This window comes from Pipra filicauda, unplaced genomic scaffold, assembly GCF_003945595.2.
Source record: "Pipra filicauda isolate LSUMZ 115617 unplaced genomic scaffold, ASM394559v2 scaffold9_size5747161_pilon, whole genome shotgun sequence".
Taxonomy (NCBI): Eukaryota; Metazoa; Chordata; class Aves; order Passeriformes; family Pipridae; genus Pipra; species Pipra filicauda.
The window spans coordinates 5,074,478-5,096,154 of record NW_024105198.1 but is presented as its reverse complement, the minus strand read 5'-3'; the positions used below and the strand labels follow the sequence as shown (position 1 = coordinate 5,096,154).

The following is a 21,677-nucleotide window of genomic DNA, read 5'->3' as shown; positions in this document are numbered from 1 at the left end:
AACAAACACCAACAATCACCACAAGACTAAATAACTATTTAGTAAAAACATTTTATATAAAAAGCATATAGAAAAATTTACAATATTCACACATTAACGGAACCCACATCCACAAGTAAAAATTTGCTACATTTGCTATTGAACATAAAATGAGATGAAAGGTATGACTCAGGATATGATAGAAACAGAACTTACTATGTTTTTCCCATCTTCTTCAAGCGTGTTCTGTCTTATGTTCCTTGATAACGACCCATCAAGATAATATCTGTCAAGCATGCTTTTGGATTATTCAGAAATGATTATCTGTATTTCCTGTTGTGTTATGCTCTGCATGCAGAGACCACAAATATGTACATTTAGGTAATAAAGGAAGGTAAAGCCAGGGAGCATTCCCCCAGTGACAACGAGCATAGTGTTAATTGAGAGTTAAGGACAGTACATGGAGTAAGAAAATCTGTTTGTAATAGTTTGTCTTAGCATCAGCTGCAGGTTTGTGGAGTCCCCCATGGATTCCTTCCAGTCCCTTTTAGCAGCCACGACTCCACATCACACAAATTGGTTCTTAGCCATGGGTAGGGTTTCTGACTCTAAGCTGCCACCAGCACTTTTTCACAGTGCAAATACATTTTCATTCAAATAAGTTCCTAAAAAAGCATTTCTTTAAAAAAAATTAAAAATTATTAATATAGTAAATTTCTAAAAAAAACACCTCAAACCTGACAACGTGGGCCAGTCCGGTGCTGAGATTGGAAGGCTCTGTCCATTTGCAAGGAGAACCTACAAAAGTCATTTCTCCAAGACAGCAGACATACAGCTACGCAGGGAATGGTTCTGTTCTCCCAGCCTTTTCTGGCAGGCAGAAAATTCCTGAATTAAATACTGAAATCAGAAAGAAAACTGCAAAAAATATTCTCTGTTCTCTGTCAAAACAGATCATTTCAGAAGGAGGCAAATCAAAGTGTTTCAGTAAATGGTGAAGAATTTCACATATTTGATTACCACTGAAAACAGTGTGTGAGACACTGTTAAACCAGCAGGCAAAAGTTACAACTCTTTATTTCAGGCTTACAGCGGTGTGTTTCTTTGCCCTAATCTGTCTAAAGGAGGGTATTCCTGAAATTCTCTCTCTTGCTGCTCCAACACAGGTAAAGTCAACCAACATACCTTCTTTTCTGAATGGCAAAATAAATGCAGAGGCTCGTGTCTATTAATTTCCTCTTGTTGACTGAGTAGTAAGATGAATGAGCATCTTTACTCGTGAGGCCCCTGTGCAGGGGCTGCTCGGGGATTTGATTACCAGAACGTGCAGGTGAATGTGAGGGTTCCCACGGCAACCTCGGTGTATTCAAAATAGACAACCAGACTGTCTACTGGCATCACTCTGTTGATGTAAAGTAGCATTTGGAGAACTGCCTTCCTTTTCCTCCAATTTTATTTGTTTTCACTTTTACCTTCTCTTCCCCCCTTTTTTCTCTGAATCTGGGCAAAATGTGTTTATGGTGCAAATCGCTGTCGCTCCACTGATAATGCTGCAGATATGCTGATTACACTAGTTATGCTGTGAATCTAGCCCATAGAACTTGAACTTTCAAATCTTCTTAATATTAAATAGTTCTTCTTGAAGAGTTAAAAAATGTAGTGGCCATTTTTAAAAAAATTATTTAACAAAACTATGAAAAAATTTCACCCATTCCTTAAAAAAAAAAAAAATCAAATCAAAGCATAACAGCATTACCTAAAAAAGCAGCATTTGTTAAAGTATGGATAGTTGTGCCTGTTTTCCTAAAAATGTTAGTCATTGGGGTGTGTTATTCTGCATTACATTCTACCAAATAAGACTAGTACAAATAAACACGGAAGAACCACGTCATCCTTAATTTGTGGCAAATTTCTCATAGAATTCAGTATTTACAAAAAACCACTTTTTTTTCCTGGATCAAGTACTTGCTGTTAACAAGTGTAACAGCAACTATATTACTGAACTTACTGGAAGCCTGGTGAAATGTTTACAGCACAGTAATTAAGTAAATAGGCACTGTTATAATACATTGATCAAAACACGGATTGATTTCAAAAGCTCTTCCGTGCCATTTCAGCAGCTGTTTTTATGTACAATATTGAAAATAAGACAAGACTAATGCATTTACTCAAGAAACGATCCTAAAAAAACCACTTAAGCAAATACTTAATTTCAAGCATGTGGATACCCTTAGTCAGGCTGTTCATGTGCTTAAAATTAATTAGGAGCTCAAGTGTTTCATAAGATGAGATGAAGATGTGCAGCTTGATTTTCTGATGGTCTTTTAACTTCCGTAAAACTTGTGTTTAAACAAAAACTTGCAGAGAAATTCCATGGGCACTTGGGAAGCAGTATGTACAAAGGCTCCTTACAGGAGCTGAGATATTCAAGACAGGGTCCCAATGGAGACCACAAGTAAAATCTGATATCCTGTCTCAGCCTTGAGTAAGCGGACCCGGAACATCCGCCACCCCACCTGCCGCAGCTGAGCTGGCGTGGAGCATCTCTGCTGGTGGTGGGCGCTTACCTGCCTGGGGTTGTGGCCAAAGGTATCATCTGTGGGGTGTGAAACCCTCTCACATCCCCAGCCTGGTGGGGTAGTGGTGCCTGTGCCTGCACAAATCAGTGCCACCCACAGCCAGCTGCTGCTGCTCTTCCCGGCTGGTGGGGGAGAACTCGGCACGCTCGGACCTCACGATGAGTGAGCTGAGAAAGGGGAGTCTGCTACTGCTGGTATTGATACAGTTTTTGCTTATTATCCCCTATTTTACAGGAATTTTAAGCTGGTCCTGAATAGGGAAATTGGGTCCTTTGGAAGTATGATTTTTGTCTTTTAGCCGATCATGAAGGCTCCAAAAAAACTTGCTTCTTTCTCCATGTCAACTAAGTCGCTGTTACTGACAGAGACAAAAATCCTGTCCTGTCTTTTCAGCTCAAACACACCACCTTGATAGGTGGAATAAAGTCCATATTCCGCCTTTTTAGACCAGCAGCTTGTTCTTGCACTTTTCATGAGCAAAATGGGCTCAGGGTAATTCGTCAGTCTGTAAATGTATTGGACAAGCTGTTTGGGGTTCCTGATTTGTCCCAACGAATCTGAATCCTCATTCTCATCTTCACGGAAGCGAAAGTAAATTTGTGAGTAGATGTAATAAAAGCCCGTCTGGGGTATCACTAACTCGCCATTTCTCAGCTCCACATTGTAAAGGAAAGAGTGCGTCTTCCTCGACGATTCCCAGTTTATTTTATGTCCGAACCCTTTTCTGGGCAAGAAATCTACTTGAGGAAAAAGATAAAAGAGAAATGTTAACTTAAAAACTAGATAGAGAAGTCAGGTGTCTGCTGGTTGAGGATAATAACAAAGTAAGGAAACCTGCTCTTCACAGGGGTCCATTACATCCATTCTCACAACAAACTGACAGTCCACAAGTGAGCTCTGAGATTTATGTAAGAATTAACATGAACTGCCTTTTCTTTTTTTTTAATTTTTGTGCCCCAAATAAGAGAAAAAATGATGTTGTTACTTAGAAACAAAGTTAAAACAGCCATTAGTGTCTGATACCCTCTGAAGCTGCAGAAACCCTACCAAGTCCTTCATTAACATGTCCTGAATGTCATCTCTCCTGTCTGTGTTGCATTTCTAATAGGTCTGTCACCATAGCAGCTGAGACTCCAACTAACAGAAGGAAGTGGAAAGAAAGAGAAAAACTTAATATTAGAAAGAAGGACACTTAATTTTTTTCCCCTAATGAAGGTTCCAAAAGAAAAATTAGGGAGGCACCCAGAGGAAACGGGCTTTCTCCCTGTTGGTGGAGAATCAGCAAAAAAAAACAATGTCTGGGACAAGATGACTTTTTCACGATTTGTTTCCTACACTTAACTCAATACAAGCATTAAAAAGTGTAGGTAAGCATGAGACTAGCAATGGGAGAGTAATTTCTGTGCTCTTTAAGGTGTTTTAGAGGTTTTTCCTTACAGCGGGTGAAGAGGGAACTCCTCCGGTTGTTGCTGCCCGTCAGATGAGCCGCGGCCCCGTGGATGGGACCACGTGGCTGCTGCCTGTCGGTGTGTGACAGTGCCAGAGTTCTTTCAGCTAAGGGAAGACAAGAAAAGAAACCCCACATCAAAAGCAAGAACATTAGAAGCACATCTGTCCCATCTGACCTGATTTTAAGGAATAGGTACGTCCTTTTTTTAACTAATTAAATCATAGGTTGAATGCTATATATTGGCTAATAAGGCTCAAATTTCTCTTTTGCTCTTGGTCTCCTTGAAATGTCTTTATATGCCTCTTTGTTCTTCTTTTTCTCCTTCTCCCACCTTCAAGTTATCGAGACAAAATAACACATAGTACTGTATTTTATGGTTAATTATTCCTACCTTTCACTTGAACTTCCACCTGTATGTTGTAATGCTTTTGCCCAACATCTTTAGAGCTGCACGAACTTCAGCAGAGCTATTCCTTAGCTGATCTCTGCATCCAGCAGCTCTGTGCTGCTTGTTCCAGGAGCTGGGATACTGGGAAGACTATTTAAATGTCCCCACAACTCCATGGGACTGAGGCCTAGAGGCTGAGTCCTTTGTATCCACCTTGGTTACCTTGCTCTAACCACTTGACCATATTTTTGGCTCCTGAAAATTTACCTTCTAGTAATAAGGAATAATTTTTTGGTGACTTGATGCCAGTACAAGCTTTTAGTCAGTTTCTGTACTTAAAAATATTTTGAGTTGCTACACATCAGGTACCACTAGCAGCTTCTTTTTGTCACAGATAATAAAATTATTATACCGTTGATTGCAGATATGTTTTCCTCGTAGCTTTTCGACATAATCTGCCAAAACACACACAAAAAAGAAATTAGTTTATCAGCTGAAGGTGACAGGTGCAGGATAAAGACACTCCTCTTATAAGCTCATGAATAAAGTGTATTCTCGATTTGATCAACAAGCAAACTAAGCAAAGCCTATTAATTTCTTGTAATAAAGTATTTCTACATTTACATCTTTTATATCATGAGATAAATGGGAAAACATTTACAAGAGAGCTCAGGCATAAGTCTATTGGAAAATTTGACCTCATACTTCTCTCAAATAAGAAATACTGTACGAGCACCAACTTCCATTTGCAGAACACTTGGCAGCATGCACTTTTGTGGGGTCTTAGCTCTGAGAAATTAAATTCATTTTTAAAGCTGTACCCACCTATCTAAGCTGTTAGGCAGCATATCTTACTTTGTGCATTCCCCTCCTTTATAACTGTTTGCTAACTGCTGAAACAAACCAGTTTGGTTACAAATGGTGGTGGAGCTGCAGCAAATGTGGTGATGGTTGGAGATGATTTACCTGGGTGACTAACACAGGCCCTGTATTGCCACTTACTGATGGGTTCTGCGCTACCTGATTTTGTTTATCTAACTATCCTATTATTATTACTATTATCATAATTATAATTGTAGTAATTTATTATCTCTGGCACCCAGGCTACCTTTTTTTTAAGCAATCGGGGAGCTAGTAGGTATAATAGATGTGTAAATGTCCACCAAATAAAACATTTTCTCTATGAAGAAGTTCAGGGACTTCACTGGCAGAACTTCTGCCAAAGGAGCCAAGAGCTCTGAACACAGAGGATCTGTTTTGGGCTGCCAGATTTGCCAGGTAAGTTTCAGCCAGAAGTGAAATTTTATGGATGAGCTTTATGTGCTGGAGATGGGATTTTGAAAACCATTCCAGAAGATTTTAGACTTTCTGATTTTTACAGCCAGAATGATTTTCTTCTCTGTAGCCAAAAATTCTATGTGTTGTGTGCAAGTCACGCAGGAGATGCTCTCTGAATGCTGCGCTGGGAAGGTGCTGCGCCTGATGCTGTTGTGCTCACTTGCTCTTTCCCACTACATTACACAGCTCATGACCAGACCATTCCTCAGGCACTTTTGTACCTCCCCCTGTGTTACATTTAATCTCATTTTCTCATCTCAATCTCCCTGTGTTTCCGAAAGGGCAGTGACAGCTCTGCTAGCACCATGATCTGTACGGTCAGGTTGAAAGCAAGCTCAAGTCAAACACTTCTACCCTTATGTATTTCAGACAAGCCCATCTATCACTGAAATCTGCTTAGTAAAAGCTGACTGTCTTTGCTTTATTATTTACTGAATGTAGTGAAACCACTGTTATGGGGGGTTTTTTGTCTTCAGTGCAAGTGCTTTGCAGCTGAAGCTGTGGTCTGACTATTGCTTTGCAATAAAACAATCTGAGAGCCTCCTGTATTCTGCTATTAGGATTCTTTCAACTGTAATATCATCAAGCACAGTGTTCCCAAATACCTTTTTAATTAACTTTCCCAGGTGCCACTTCACTTGCCAGCAGGGATCAGCTTCTCTGTCTTCACTTTCAATTTCATCCAAGTTTTGGATGGAATTTCCGATTTCCTCCCCGGTGAGACAAGCGATGCCGCTCTTGGAGTACGTGTCCTGGAGCTGCAGCAGAAGGGAAAGCCAGGATTTTTCACCCGTGATGTGTCTGCAGATGTTCAGCTGTGGTATGTCACTATATTCACTATGCTTAGGAACACACTTCCCTTTCTTTAAAGCATTTCCAAGTATGGTGCAAGTAGAACTATATAAACAACATGAGTAATTCATCCTGATTTGACATATTTAATTATGATGGCATACCTAATATGCAAAAATATACTTATGTTATCTCCATGGGCGTAAATTTGATATCCAGTACTCAACTAAATAGGCTTTGTGAAAATTCAATACCCAAATCCCTAATGTTGTGAACTCTTTAGTTGCTCTAGTTCTGTATTAGAAACATTTTTTTTGCACAAGGGATTTTTTTCCTGCAAATTATTGAGGATGAAATCAAATACTAGACCTTAAAGGTCTAGTATCTGTCTTTTCAGCCAATGCCATTTATAATCTAGACCTTTGCTATTATATATCCATACCAAATCGTCCCCATATCCAGTCTGGGGTCTCTCCATAACTGCACTTGTCCTAATAGTCCAGGACAAAGTCCAGACAACTGAAATGACATTTGAGTCCAAATATAATTATAACGCTGGACGCTCATGACATGGACCCATGTTTATATTGTCTAGTCATAGAGAAAACACATTTATTTTCTGATAAAGAGAAATGAGTTTTTAACAGATTGGCAAAACTCTGCTTGGCTCCAAGGGGAGATCTGACTGGGAGAGCTGATATCCTAGTGGAAAGCTCTTCTCAAGCTCCCTGCGGATGCGACACACAGGACTCCAGCTGGCGCTGTTGGTTAATGTGGGAGCACAGAACCTGTGCTGGCTCCAGCATCCAGCCCCTGTTTCCCTGGAACGGGGCTCCTGCTGCATCAGCTACAGACTGGTCAGGCTTGTTGAGCCAGCAAAGCACTACAGGGACTTTGGGAGAAACAGCAACAAACATGCAGAGCATTCAGCTGGAATTCTGGTCTGCTGGTAGCATTTAAATTTCACTTTCGTTGTGTTAAAGAAGCTTGGTTTGGTTTGTTAAACAGATACATTTGAGTTTCAGTTGTCCTTGAGAGAGGGGTATTGAAAGAAACAAACAGATCTGAGTCACCTCCTCCATACTGCATGCTTTTCCCGTCTGTTAGAAAACAAGGCGTCTAGGAAGAGATTTTCCCGCTCCAGGAGGAGGAAGAGGAGAATTCACCTTCTTAAACTCCCACTTTCAGTTTGCAGCAGCAGACTCCACTGAGCTTCAGCCTGTACTTGTATTTTGTAGGCAGCAGAAGGAAAAGGGGCCACCACTATGAGTGTTTGTGAAGGTTTCTGTGTCTTTGCCAAGGAGTATGGACATTCTTAAATCAGGTTTCAAGATCTCAAAACCATTAATTTTATGTGCTCATTAAGGTAAAGCTGCACTTAAAACTAAGGGCTCTGACAGATTTAACTATACAAGCTCCTATAACATAGTAGTTTGATGAGTTTTTAAAAAAAGCAAAACGTAAGCAGTTGTGAAGTTACTGTTTATTCTCTTGGCAGATCTGTTACAGCCCAGCTCTCAGCTTTGCCCTCCCATCTGGAAGCAAACAGTCCTGTGCTTCTGCCTCTTCCTTACCTGCTCACTTTTTCCCAAAACAACTTCACTATCCTGGCACTGGAACAGTATTTTGCATGCAGTTTGAAATCCTCGTGGAATGCAACCTTGCAGCAGCACATTATTATTTCTGTTGTAAGGCTTACTCAAATGAGGTTTAACTGTAGTACTGAAGCCTGTGAGAACTCAAGTCCTGCAGGAATCTTGTAAAGCCTCTCCTATGCTAGGAGTGGTTAGTAGACTGTTTTTGAAACAGAAGGAAGCCTGAGGATATTGTCCTTGCAGCCCTATATCCTGAAGCATAGTGAACTTTATTGTCTCAGCACTTCCTCCTAAAGCAAAACTGTTAAACAAATGGTCATACTCCTATACTCAGGTCACTACAGCTGTAGAGGAAAAACCCTCCTAGTTATTCAGCATGCTTTTTGCAAAGCTAGAAATGTCTGCAGTCTGTGCAGCCACAGTAATTTGGTGAAGGTGTAGCAATGCAGGTATTGTGAACAGCAAAGGGAAGAAAAATGGGCAGACCAAAATCACAGCTTATCTTTTGAGATTTATTCCACATGCACCATGTGGATGTGGGGTAGCAGACTGTGCTTACAGATAAGCTTTTTCCTTGTTTATTGTGCACCAAATGGCACATGCAGGAATCTGTGCTTAAGGTACCCCCTCCAGAGCCAGCAACCCTAGCTTTTAGTCCAGCACAACTTTAGTGTGGAGAGATTTAGCCCTTCACCCCAAATGCAGGCTTGTTATTCTTCAGAAGCACTGAGTTGTATTTTGGGCAAGTACCACAAGATGTGGTTGTGTCTCAGGTGCACATGTTTGAATAAAAGGAAGGGAAAGATAAGTGTGGTTACTAATTACTTAGATTGGCAAGCTTGTGAGCAAAGGACTCTGAACTGTATGCATGAAGGAATGAGGATACCTTTATATATTTTTCTTTGTTAGCAGCATTATGTAGCCTGATTCCATAAAGTCAACACATTTCTGTGACTCCCCCATTTGACCAAATATGGGACAGTCACAGCCGTGAAATCTGTTTTATACATTTCCAAAGTACGAACACTGACTCACATGTACAATACTGCAAACCCTTTGCCTCACAGAGAACTCTGACATCTCAGAAGACTCTGCCTATTAAATCTGATGTGGAACAAATGCATGCATACCATACGTTATTAATAATCATGTAATTATGCATTATTGAATGCAGTAACTTACATTTCTGCAATACTTTCTGAAGTTGTATATGTATAGAACACTTACCTGCAGTTACTTTTACTTTTGTGCCCGGAAGAGCAACATACTGATACAACTTACAGCAGGGCAGTAAATTTTGGGTAAGTCACTCATGGAAATCCCGAGTACTAGTGGGTCCATGGAAAGAAGGGCCACACATAGAAAGGCTACTGGGACTATCAACTAAATGTAACTTTCTTAGAGTATACATGGTCTTTTGCAAGAAGAGTTAAGCAGCCAGGAGAAGAAAGAGCTAAGCAGCAGGGAGAGGAAAAAGTTAAGCACCAGCTAGCAGGCCTGAAGGGTGGCTGCAAGGAGACCAAAACATCTAGACTATACAATTGCTATTTTACAAGTTATTCTGGGGAATTCAGTGGTGTTTGCTGTCTGGTGCAGTTCCTTTGGCATTAGTCACTGCCTTAGAACTATGTATTGTCCTACAGGATACGTCTAAAAGGCATCTCAGCTTTCCTCAGTCCTTTCCCCCCGTGCCTGTCCGACTGTCCAGCCCTCCCAGCGCTCCTGGCGCTCCTGCAGCGCCGGCGGGCAGCACAAAGCGATGAGACGACGAATTTGCGCGCTAATGAAAAACACATTTGCATCTTCGCTGAAAAAATGCATGACTTTGTTGTTCGTTTTTTTTTTTTTTTAAGGCAAGAAAACTTTGCAGCCGTTGTTGCTTTGAACTCCCTTCCCCGCGCACACCCACGGCGGGCCCAGACAAAGGAACGGGCGCGGGGAGCGGAGCTCTTTATCTGCGGGGAGCGGGGTGGGGGATAAACCCCGGCCCAGGGGGGGCTCAGTCCCGGCCCAGGGGGGGCTCAGGCCACGGGGGGCTCAGCCCCCGGCCGCGGATGCCGCTCGCATCGCCCACCGCCCACACGAGCCCGCGGCCCCCCGGGGGTCGGTCCGTCCTGCGGGGACAGAAGGGGGAGCGCGGGGTCCCCCCCGCCGCCGTCCCCCCGCACCGACCTGTTTGAGCTCGCTGGTGAAGTAGAGGAAGGTGACGGCCACGCAGACGGACTGCAGGAGCACGGCGGCCACCACCACGGCCCCGCAGGTCTGCGCGGGGCTGGGCCCGCCCGGCGCCAGCATCGCGGGGCTCGCTCGGGATGGGGGAGCGGGGCCGGGCCGGGATGGGGGCTCGGGGCTCACGCCGCTGTCCCGGGATGGAGTGCAGCCCCCGGCAGTGCCCGGCGCTCATCCCGCCCCGCCGGGGGATGGACGGGGCGGAGCGGGGCGGGTGGGACCTTCCCTCCCATCCCCGGCTTCCCTCCGCCCCGCGGGGACGGGAGGGTGCGGGCGCTTCTCCATCGCACCGAAGTGCGGGATCGTTGCTAAGATGTGGGGGCGTCATTACAGAGCCGTCACGCTGCAGAGCATTTCTGAGCGCTCACCACCAGGGAATGATGGAAACTGGATTTTTTTTGAGACATTAAGGCTCTTGGTTAAGAGCACAGAGAGGCCCAGAGTTTCCCCACTCCAAGTTTTGTTATGGGATCGTAGAATCACGGATTGGTTTGGGTTGGAAGGGACCTTAAAGGTCATCTCGTTCCAACCCTCCGTGCCATGGGCAGGGACACCTTCTGCTATTCCAGGTTGCTCCAAGCCCCATCCAACCTGTCCTTGAACACTTCCAGAGATGGAATAAGCCACAGCTTCACTGGGCAACCTGTGCCAGGGCCTCATCACCCTAATTGTAAAAAACTTCTCCTCATTGTAAATAACTTCTTTCTTATATCTAACTGTAATCCTTCAGTTTAAAATCATTATCCCTTGCCCTATGCCAACAGGCCCTGCTAAAAAGTCTGTCCCCATATTTGTTATAAACCCCCTTAAAGTTCTGAAAGGCTACATTCAGGTCTCCCCTAGAGCCTTCTCTTCTCCAGCTGAACAACCCCACTTCTGTCAGCCTTTCTCCATAGAAGAGGTGCTCTGGCCCTTTGAGCATCTTCTGGACTTGCTCCAGCAGGTCCCTGTGCTTTGTGTGCTGTCCTTATCCATCTTGTATCCTCTGCAGCTTCTCCCGCAGAGCTGGTACATCACAGAAAGGTGCCTGGGAGCTGATAACCTGTACCTGTGAGCCAATAACCTGTACCTGTGCCACGAGCTCCAGCCCATCGCTTCTGCTCCCCAGTCATGACATGCCTGATGTCACGGTACATGGATGCCAGGTACATTTTGGGCTTTCTTTATCTGAAGGCACTTTGGGGTTGGGTTGGTTTTTCAAACCTCTAAGACTTCTTCTTGCAAGCTTTTCTCCAAACTGTTATACCCAGATAGCAGTTTTGCAAAGGCAGGTCCATGCTTTAGAGTGTGTCCTCTGACTTTCAATGAGGTTTTGACACTTTCACCTCACAGAGACTGGATTATAAGCAACTCCATAATTATCTGCTGATGCTTTTAAATCAGCACAGGTAGCACCAGTATGGTCTGCTGACAGTGAAGTCATGGAAAACTGGGATCCAAGTGCAGAGATTTGAGTTAGTTCACTTTCATGATGTTGCTGCACGACAGGATGAAATCTTGACTCCTGCTCAACATCCAAACCCAAGTGCCAGGATGCAGGTGGGAGTTGTCAGTATAATTACAGGGAAAAATTAAAATCAAGATCTCTTCATCTCTCCTGACTATTGAGATCATCTTTAGAAGGCGTAACTGCATTCTAGTCAGCCATTTACAGGAAATTAATAGTTTTTCTTCCATCATAGTGTAGCAAAATAATCCCTGAATCCCTGTTCAACGTAGCAGCAGGCAGTTTATTTGTCTAGCTCTTTGAGGCAGTGGATCTCTGTGCCAAAACAGATCAGATCTGTGTGATTCCAATGCATATGTCAGACAGAGAAGATTAATGTTTTCTCAAAAGTGAGCTCATGATCCCCTCCTATGACTTCTCAGCAAAGTCAGCGTGACATTTTGGGCTCCTTCTGTTTCACAGTATCATGGCCCCTTTCTGAGCAGGGCTCGTGGGACTCTGTTCACTCTTACTTAATGCAAAGTAGGTCTCTGCATCAGCTCCAGAACAGGAGCCTCTCACAGATTTTTAGCACATGCACAAACGGAATCTTACCAAAACCCCCCCAAAAGCAAAAAAAAAACCCCAAAAAACCAACACCCTGCCTCTTACTTTGTTTATCATGGTTCATAAATTTCTAAGAAAGGACTTTCATCTCATGGAGCCATGCAAAGAGTTAATTAAAAGGAGGCAAACTAACTTGACTGATGACTCCTGCTGCTGAAGCCAGTTTGTGCAGATATTCCTTCTAAATGTTTAGGGAAGTCCTACCGCATTTGAAGGAGAATAGAAACAAAAGTGAAAGGGAGCCAGGGCACTACAGAGCACTCTTGTTACTCACAGTTAGGGGTTGGTCTTTATTCTGTGTTTTTCCAACTTCTTCGTGGATTTGTCCCCACCCTACAATTTGTAACAGAACTATTTTGTGGGTAAATGTACCAATTCATGAATGGTTTTTTCAAGAGCCATGTACTCTGCTTGGAGTTCTCTACCAGGCATGGTCTGAGACCCCCCAGTCCATCATTTTAAATCCTCCACGGATGTTTCTCATGGCTCTGATTTAATACTTGGTTAGTTAGTGCCAGTGTGACTTGAAAAGAACAGTGGAAAAAACACACTTAAATTCATCTCTTCAAAAAGTATCACTTCACTATCTTTCTGAAGTTTTAGGATCTGAAAATTTCATTGCCCAATAATAAAATATTTATGGGTTTCCACACTGACACAGATTCTGGGAGTGAATATCCCAAACATTTCCCCCATTGAAAGCACTTGAAAATCTTTGTTACTTCAATGCTTACTTTTCCACAATCATTTTTTGTCTCTAGCAAGTATAAACTTATACTGAAAATAATATGTTTTAAAGTTTCAAAAGTTTAAAATTAGTGCTGTGATGAAATTTTACTGCAGTAAAGCTGGGATTATGACACCAGTGGGAAGGAATGGTGTTAGTGCATGTTTAAACAGAACCAAGTCCTGGATGTTTGTGTAGTGCTAGACCAAGGCAGCTCCCCACCAAAACCTCTGATTCTTACTGGCTCCTTCATCCTATTATAGCTTACTCAGTGAACCATTTAATTAGAGATAAACCTTAATCTGTCCTGTGGATTTAGAATGTGTCACTTGGCATGACAAGGAAATGCCTGGCAGGGGACCGCCACATTTGTCCCCCAGCGGTGTGACTAGTTAGGAATCTGTAATGGCTCTGAAAATGTGTAAGAATGAAGGGAAGAGTGTCTTGTTAAGGTTTTTAGTTCTAATTCCTTACCTATTGCAGTGATGGGGGGGATGAAGATGATTTCAGAGGAGGACAGGGGTTGACACGTGTTTTTGTATGTCCTTCTCCTGTTAACTCACGTGGCTGCTGTTACCACTGCCATCACTCCCTGCCAGCACTGGCACTGCAGGGCTGGGCTTGTTTTCCATGTCAGAGAAAGGTGAGCTGACTTTCTGGTAAGCAGCAGTTCTCAACATAGATTTCTCTGCTGAGTAGCAAAGGTCATGTTTTTCATCACAGGTATCATGACATGTAATTGCAGAGGTGTAGTTGGGCAGAGGGCATGTAGCTGTTCCAGAGAGGAGAGCAGCCCTGTGGCTGTGCTTTCCAGGTGTAGTTTTCCACCCCCTCAGAGCATGGCTCTGACTGAGCTTTTTGTCACCAAGGATGCTATGATCACTTCAACCTTCCTTCACAATCTAACACCTGTCTTAGGTATCAGATTCCCACCAGAAGACACTTGAATGCTGTTAGTTTGGGCTTTGCTACTCCAGCTGATTAACTGACTGAGAGAGCACAGTAAGCAACTGCTGTGTCCTCTCCCCTTCCTGAAGGGAAAGGGAAGTCCCTGCCCAGCTCTGCAGCCTCCCAATAAATGTGTGGGACACTGCCTTTCTCTGCTTCAGGAGATGGGTCGTGAACAGCCTCATCCTGCCAAGCCTCCCGAGGCACAAGAAGCCTCCAGCCAGCACAGAGTTAACTTTGCACTGTGATCCTCATCCCTGCACATGTGCTGGACAGATCACATCTTGGCTACTAGGGATTGTTCATTCCTTCGTGGTCCATGGGCCAGATTCTGACGTTATGTTTTGCTGTTAGTTGCAACCATCTCGTATCCGTGAGTTTGTTGTGATTTATGCTGTCATGGGATCAGCATTAGGATCTATTTGTCATGCAATACCCTTTTGGCCTATGGTGTTACATAAACAACAGCAGTGGTCTGCCTGGCCCAAAACACACCTATGAAATAATTTATTCAGACCTAATGCCCCAAGCAATGGATTTGATAAATAGAGCTGGGAATATCTGTGCCTGTGCATGCCACACTCATGTCCAATAATGCTGCAGCAATAGCACTCCGGATCTAACTTTGGATCTCTCATTTTTACTTAAGAAAGTACTTAATCTTTTGCCTGTTAATGTAGTGTATATATTTTAAGCTTTTTTATTACTTTTGTCAATTATATAGGGGCACTTCCAAAAGTCTCCTGTCCTTCATGAATGCTTGTTATGAAATCTCTCTTTAAGAGAATTAGTATCATAGAAAGGTTTGAATTGGAAGGAACCTTCAAGACCATCTCATTCCAACAGCCCTGCCATGGGGAGGGACACCTTCTACTAGACCAGGTTGCTCAGAGCCCCTCTCAACCTGCCTTCCAGGGATGGGGCATCCACACAGAGCTTCTCTGGGCAACCTGTGCCAGTGCCTCACCACCCTCACAGGGAAGAATTTCTTCCTGACCTCTAATCTAAACCTGCCCTCTTTCAGTTTGAAGCTATTCCCCCTTGTCCTAACACTAGTATTTTTAGCTTTCAAACCTGGGATTGTCACCAGGCACGTCCCAGCAAAGCACTGTGATGTTACCCACCAAATGAATACAGTTAGTTTCACTAAGGTGCCTTGGCCCAAGACTCCATGGTGGGTTTTTTCTTGATGTAAATGGTTTCTATGTCATTGTTTTGATCATTATTTGCAGTGCTGCAACTCAGAATTTCTGTTTCATGGGAAAGTCTCATACTTCAACAGTTCTGTTTATCTCAGAGTGAAAGGCTTCGGTTAAAGAAAAGTTCTTAAAGACTTCATTTTGGAGTAATTGAAATGACTTTATCATTATAATAACATATGTATCCACTGTAAGGCCTATATGGCTATGTTTCTGGGAGTGGAGTGCAACGACTGTCACTCAGGAAACACTCCTAAATCCTTCAGTTGGGTGGTACCTGCACCATCTTGAATGTGTTTCTTTTCAGATTAACAGCTGTGAATTCAAGGGGAGTCTGAGAGAGCTCAGGGAGTAGCCAGGTTAGTCAGGGTTAGCCACACTGTCCAGAGGTTAGTAAGCAAGAAACACGTGACAGTAAAGCCCGTGCAGGACTGGAAGAACTTGAATTACTTATGCAGATTGCTGGGTTATCAGTTAGTTGAAGCAAAGCTGAAAGGAAGCCTTGGCCTTGGTGAATATGTGAGTCATATCACGGTGGTGATCAAAAATACACGTGCTTTATGTTACAGAAGGTATTGCATGAATGTCATGCAAACATTATATTGTGTATATTGTATATTGTGAATTTTGTGTATCTGGATCTTTGGTGGCCAGTTTTTATTTTCAGTGACAACTAACTACAAAGGCATTTATTTGCCTTATGTCCTGCAAAATGGGTCATTATAGAGCAGGGAGCAGAAATTCCCCATACCTGCTGCCAAAGAGAGTATTAAAACAGCTCTGTGGGCAGATTGCCACAAGAATAGAGTCTGAATAGATCTGGCATTGATTATAGAGGGCAAATTTTGCCAGGTGCAAGATGTTTTCTTGGGCCTGTACAACTCAGTAAACAGAAAGGGCCCAAGGAAGAATAGAAAGTGAAGCAGTCTCTTGGGTCAATGTGTTTCATCATTCCTACTCCAAAATTGTGTAATATTTAACTGAAAAAAATATTTAGAACTGTTACAATATTTAACTAAAAGCGAACTGCAGTGTGCTTCATCGAGCAGTATATTTACTCTTGGGGCTAAGGTTTTTGCTTTTCCTCACTCAAATTTTCAAGTTAAACTCGAGCTGACATCGATTTGCAAAACAAGTACTTGAGTGTCTGGGAGTAAAACTCATAACAAACACTTCCCTGGCTTCTTTAAAGCAGGATTTCCTTATTTACTTGAGAAGGAAGCTGGAAAAGATTTCTGACAATAAATAGATAATGCAAAAAAATCTTAAAGTGGAAAACGTAGCATTTAAAAAAAAAAACACCACAGTGGTTTAGAGCTACTTATTGCTACACACAACCAAATTGCTTGTTCTGGGCAACCTACAGAACTTGTGTTTTCTCATTAACTTTTAGCTAGCCCTGAGATGTGAGTTAATACAGGAGTACTCCACCAAACAAACCCTGCAGACGTTTTCATATCTTAGCAAGCAAAACATTCCCAACCTGTGCTTTCAGCTTTGTTTGGTCATTACTCTTATTTGTCTGAACACCACAACAGTATCAGCAGATTAACTACTGCTCGGGTTACACAGAGTTGTTATGTGATTTATTAACTAGAAAGGCAATTCAGGGAATGCAAATAAAGGCCATCTGAAACAAAATGTAAGATGTCAGCACTTAGAAGGATTCAGATTGCACAGAGGTGCTTTGAGCCCATCAAAGCCTCATCCTTCGTTGTTCCAGCTGTCTCCTCAGACCAGAGTGTACAGGATTCAGGAACCCCTGCCATTTCAGGTGGAGCTCCCATGTGGATTTTTAGGGTTGTTGGGTCTTTCTACAGCTGAAAATACAAGCCCCTCAAATTCTGCTCTTTCCTTAATGTAGGCACCATTTCTGATTTGGGAAAAGGAGAGATGACCATGGGAGGGAGAGGCTGTGAGGGGTAGCAGGTAGGGTGTGCACAAGGGCCCTAAAGTGGGTAGGGTCTGGAGGTCACCAAGCAAAGACATATCACAGAAGAAGGTTAAACCCCCCACTTTTTAAAAGGTTTGTGTTGATTCTGGGTGTTCTGGGAGCTGTTTCACAGCAGTGACACCAAACCATTGCAGGGGCACAGCTAAAAGCATGACAAACTGCATAAGGGCTGCAAAGAATGGGAGGAAACACTTAAAACAGTTTTTGTGCCAAAGAAAGCATCCATATGATAACATCATCTTGATATAGTTGACCTTTTTTAAGACCCACCTCCTTTATAAAGATTTGTAGATGTAATATGGAAAGGAAAAGACTGATTTTTCAGATTTTACAGTGAAGGAGGAAAGACTGGAAATAGAGCAAAGGTATGTCCTGAGGTTCAAAGATAACACCAGATATCAATGGAATCCAGAATTGCCTGTGAAATATTTTGCAATAGTAAAACCATTTCAGAAATTTTGCTGATGAGTGTTGGAAACTTGTGTTGGCAGAATCAGTGGATGAGATTGCTGTGGAGAAGGCTGGGGAGGAGGATGTTTGTGTCCTTATTAAAGATACATAGACATACATAGATAGATATGGTGAAGCACAGCTTGAAGTCTATGTTGCATGCCAATACTACCTGACTGGGTAAAATTTTGCACTTCTTTAGTCTTCTGCATAATTTTGATTTGTGGGCTTATACTGGTTAAGCTGGTTAAGGATTTGTGGGGTTTGGGATGAGAAAAAATTTGAAACATTGCAACAGAATGTTTACAATAAAAAAAAAAAGCAAAAGTAATTTCTTTATAACTAGGAAAAATTATCAACAAAAGGCACTTGAAGAATAACTGATAACTGCAATCAGCCACTAAAATAGTTCTTCAGAACAGTTGGATTATAAAACTACCTCCACAACTGACAATTAAAGCAATTACCAAGAGGCTTGCCTTGGCTAAAAATAATATGTCCCTTTCTATGATTTTTGGAGGCAGGTGAACTTGATTTCCTTGTTTTCTGTAAGGCCCCAGTCCAGTAATATATTTGAGACAAATAGGTCCTTAATCACTTGGAGAAGAAATATCTTTCCATAAGAGCTCACCTGGCTGCAGAGAGCCATTCCCAGCACAGAGTTGCTGTGTCAGACAGCAGCACTGAAGCAGAGTGGCCAAATGCTAAAGATTGACTCAAGGGCTTAATTTAAGAAAAATGGAACTTAATGTTGCAGATGCAATTTAGTGAAATAAAAACACCCGGAGATGATGATATACTATGACAAAAATAACTGCTCCCCCTCAACCAGCTGCTGTTGGTGTCAGTGGTAGGAGCAGGATGTGATAATTGGATAGGATATGATAGTCATCTGTCCACACAAAACAGAAATGGTGAATGATGATTATGAGACATGCAGCGAGGTGTTAGATGTGTTCACCCCTTCTCAAAGGAAAAAGGCTCTGCTTCTGGCTTCTTCCCTTCTTGTTCCTGGCTCCATGATCTTGCAGCTTACCTCAGATCAGCTCTGGTGCTCATCAGAGCCACTACAGCTCATCAATGCAGCAAAATCCCAGATAGTTCTCATCTGAGCTAGCAAGGACTGGCTCGGTAAAGAGCCCAGAAAGCCCAGGGCAGTGCAAGGAGAGATGGGAGCCAGTGCCAGAGTGAGGAGGCCCCTTCCCTGGCCATGAGAAGAGCTCAGCTGCCCATCCAGCATCAGCCTTTGCCACACTCCATCACACTTTGCTCACACTTTGCCACTCCAGTGTGGTTTTGTCAGTGCAGAGGTTGAATCGGGGTCATCCCCAAGCTCTGATTTCTTTTAAGTTGATAGGTTAGAGAAAAAAAAGAAGTCTCAGTGAATGACTTTCTAGTCACCCCTGCTTTATATTTGCATTGAATACTTTCAGGCTGTTGAAACTCTCCTGTCAAAGAGATTATTGAGGAAATATCTTACCTGTTGTGTAACACTCATTTTGGAAAAGTACCACTATTTATGAAAAACACAATACTTATTTCCTCGAGTGAGATTTTCATCGGTTTTGCTTTCATTTTCTTTGTTACCAGCAGTTTCGTGTTCAGCTTCAACATCCTCTGAAAGAAGTTGCAGACAAAGCCTCAGTTGAACCCACTTTCTGTTTCTGCAATCCTCTACATTTTGAGGGCTTTCCATGGACAGTATGTCCATGCCATGGTGCCTCTGGGAGGTCTCACCTATGGCCAGGTGAGGGGTTGGTCAGACAAAGCTTGGGAGACATCACCAACCTTCTCTAAGTTGGTGGTTAACCATCCCATTGGCAATATCAGTTATTAGCTCCCAGCTTCTTTTCACTGGGTTTGAAAGGAAAATTCAGTTTCCCCAACTGGTTTATGGCGTGGTGACACAGAGAGTTTTGCTGATCTGTTTAAGGGCAGAGGAGGTGCAGGGCAGAGTGAGAAGCCTCCATCCAAGGCTGTGGCCTGAGCTGCCCTTTAGTGAACAGAGGCTGGGCAGTGGGTCAGTCATGCACACACCTCCTTCCACCAACACTTCCAACCAGATGTAAATTGTGCTGATGTCACTACTGCCAGTGACCAGCTGTGTAAAGGACTTTACCTACCCTGTTTAGGGAAATGCAGGTCCTTTTTCCATATAACATCTTTTGGAGAGGTGCAAAGTGGAGCTGGGGAGGCACATCCCCTGTCTGAGCTGTGAATATCATGAGGTAGATGTGCCTTGTAAACAGAGATCTGAGAGTGCAGCTTAGCTCTTAAAACAGAAAACACAGGACCTTAGAATTCATTGTTATCAACTGAAACAGGAGAATGGAGTGTGAGATTGCAATCTTAATGTGAGCAGTGAGACTGCTATAGAACTCACCACAGTTTGCCAGTGCTACTGTTCTGCTGATTGCTGACAGATATGCAGATTTTATTTAAATTACAGGATAGCAGAAGACAATGAGGTACTGTAACAAATCTAGACGGAAAGGTTATCAGTGTTGTCTCCATTGCCCAGGAGGAGATGTTGGGAGTGAGCACCCAAAGAGTGCTCAGCTCTGTACATAACTTCATTTTCTTTTATTCAATGCGTCTTCTTAAGACACATTTACCACCACTGCCTCTCTGTCAAAAGGAAGAGGTGCTGTTTAGTTAGTATCACTTAAAACTGATCCACTGTTCATAAGCAAGAGATGCTTGTTTAGAGAATCCTTTTTTTTTGCATGGAATGTATTATTAATACGCGATTTCCTCATCTTTGCAAGACATTAATAGGGTAGAAGTTAGAAATACTTTATAATTATTCCATACACAGCCTATTTTTTTATAGTCATACCCTCTTTATATGTTCTGAAATTTTTTCAGGATCACTTGAGGCTGTAACTGAAGGTGCACAGCAGCTCTCCCCAGGCTGCCATGCCTGCAGCAATCTCAGATTTGCCACCTATGCCCACACTCAGAATGAATCAAATTTTTTTTAGGAAGAATCACACACACATTCCTGAAAACTGCTGTATACAAACTGCTGTATGACAAATCAGATAGGTCCTGATAAACAGTTATCTGTTTGTTTTCTTGTGCTTGCCTCCTATGGCTGCATAGGCTTTTATTGCACAGGGAACACAATAGGTGGATGGGGACAGCAGAGATTGCAGATAATATGCCTACAAATAATTAGTAGGACAATTCACTAAACCCCTTTGAAGTTTCCCACAAAGAATTCAGGACTGGGGTCTGAGTCTGGAGGAGGACTAGGGCAGCAGGAGATGGAAGCTGGCAGGCAGTAAAGTTTTGGTAAGAGGGAAAGATGTGAGCACAGTGTTTGTTCAAACTCCCTTTTCAAGCACTGCTTCCTGCCTGCTGACAAGGCAATGTTTTGTTTTGAAAGAGCTAAGTCCCTGTATTAAAGCATTGAAGCTCCTGAGCTGGGTTTTGATGCTTCATCTGGTTAAGGACAGAGAGGAATCCCCTTCTCTCCATCAAACAAGTGCAACCTTTCCTGCCTCTGCTGAGTGCTGTGTAGGAACAGGCTCCAATCCAAACTGGACCAGTGCAGATGCCAGCCCAGATTAAAGTCCCAGTATAGATTAGCAATGCTTCTTCTCCACTAAACATGTCCCTGAGGCTGGTCTCTGATCCCCAGCATCAAAAACAGCATTGCAGGAAGAACAAGAGTAATGCCAGAGTGGCAGCAATCAGGTTGATTCTGTTGCCTTTGGGAATTTTAATGCTGAGTCTGCCACAAGGAGAAAGAGCTGGGAGAATTTGGTGTAATCACTTAGCAAGTTGCTTTGGATTTTAAGTTTCTTTGTGCTAAAAGTGAATCGGTTTTCTTCAACACTGGATCTTTTTGAAGGCTGGAGGTAGTGATTCACAGAGGCATCATTGCCTTACTCAGAAAAGAACCTGTAGCACATCAGGATAGGTTTAACAACCTCTTCTCTTTCAAAAGTGTCTGCTTCAACCAGAGAGAGGCAATACTGCCAGCCAGCC

The 21,677-nt window shown here is 42.8% G+C and overlaps 1 protein-coding gene across 5 annotated transcripts; it reads right to left on the bottom strand.

Annotated features, from left to right (window-relative positions):
• Nucleotides 1-35: 35 nt before the first annotated feature.
• TNFSF10 (TNF superfamily member 10) lies at nucleotides 36-10,501 on the bottom strand. 5 transcript variants are annotated; one of them, XM_027724635.2, is made up of 5 exons: nucleotides 10,294-10,501; nucleotides 6,340-6,492; nucleotides 4,809-4,851; nucleotides 3,968-4,112; nucleotides 36-3,297 (listed from the first exon to the last, which is right to left on the bottom strand). In XM_027724635.2, the coding sequence occupies exons 1-5, from the start codon at nucleotides 10,414-10,416 to the stop codon at nucleotides 2,853-2,855; spliced, it is 909 nt and encodes a 302-aa protein (XP_027580436.1). In that variant the 5' UTR covers nucleotides 10,417-10,501; the 3' UTR covers nucleotides 36-2,852. The 5 variants fall into 5 exon arrangements, with proteins under 5 accessions (XP_027580436.1, XP_027580434.1, XP_027580435.1 ...); XM_027724633.2 differs by having other exon boundaries at nucleotides 36-3,298; nucleotides 3,996-4,112; XM_027724634.2 differs by having other exon boundaries at nucleotides 36-3,295; nucleotides 3,996-4,112.
• Between the last annotated feature and the right edge of the window lie 11,176 nt (nucleotides 10,502-21,677).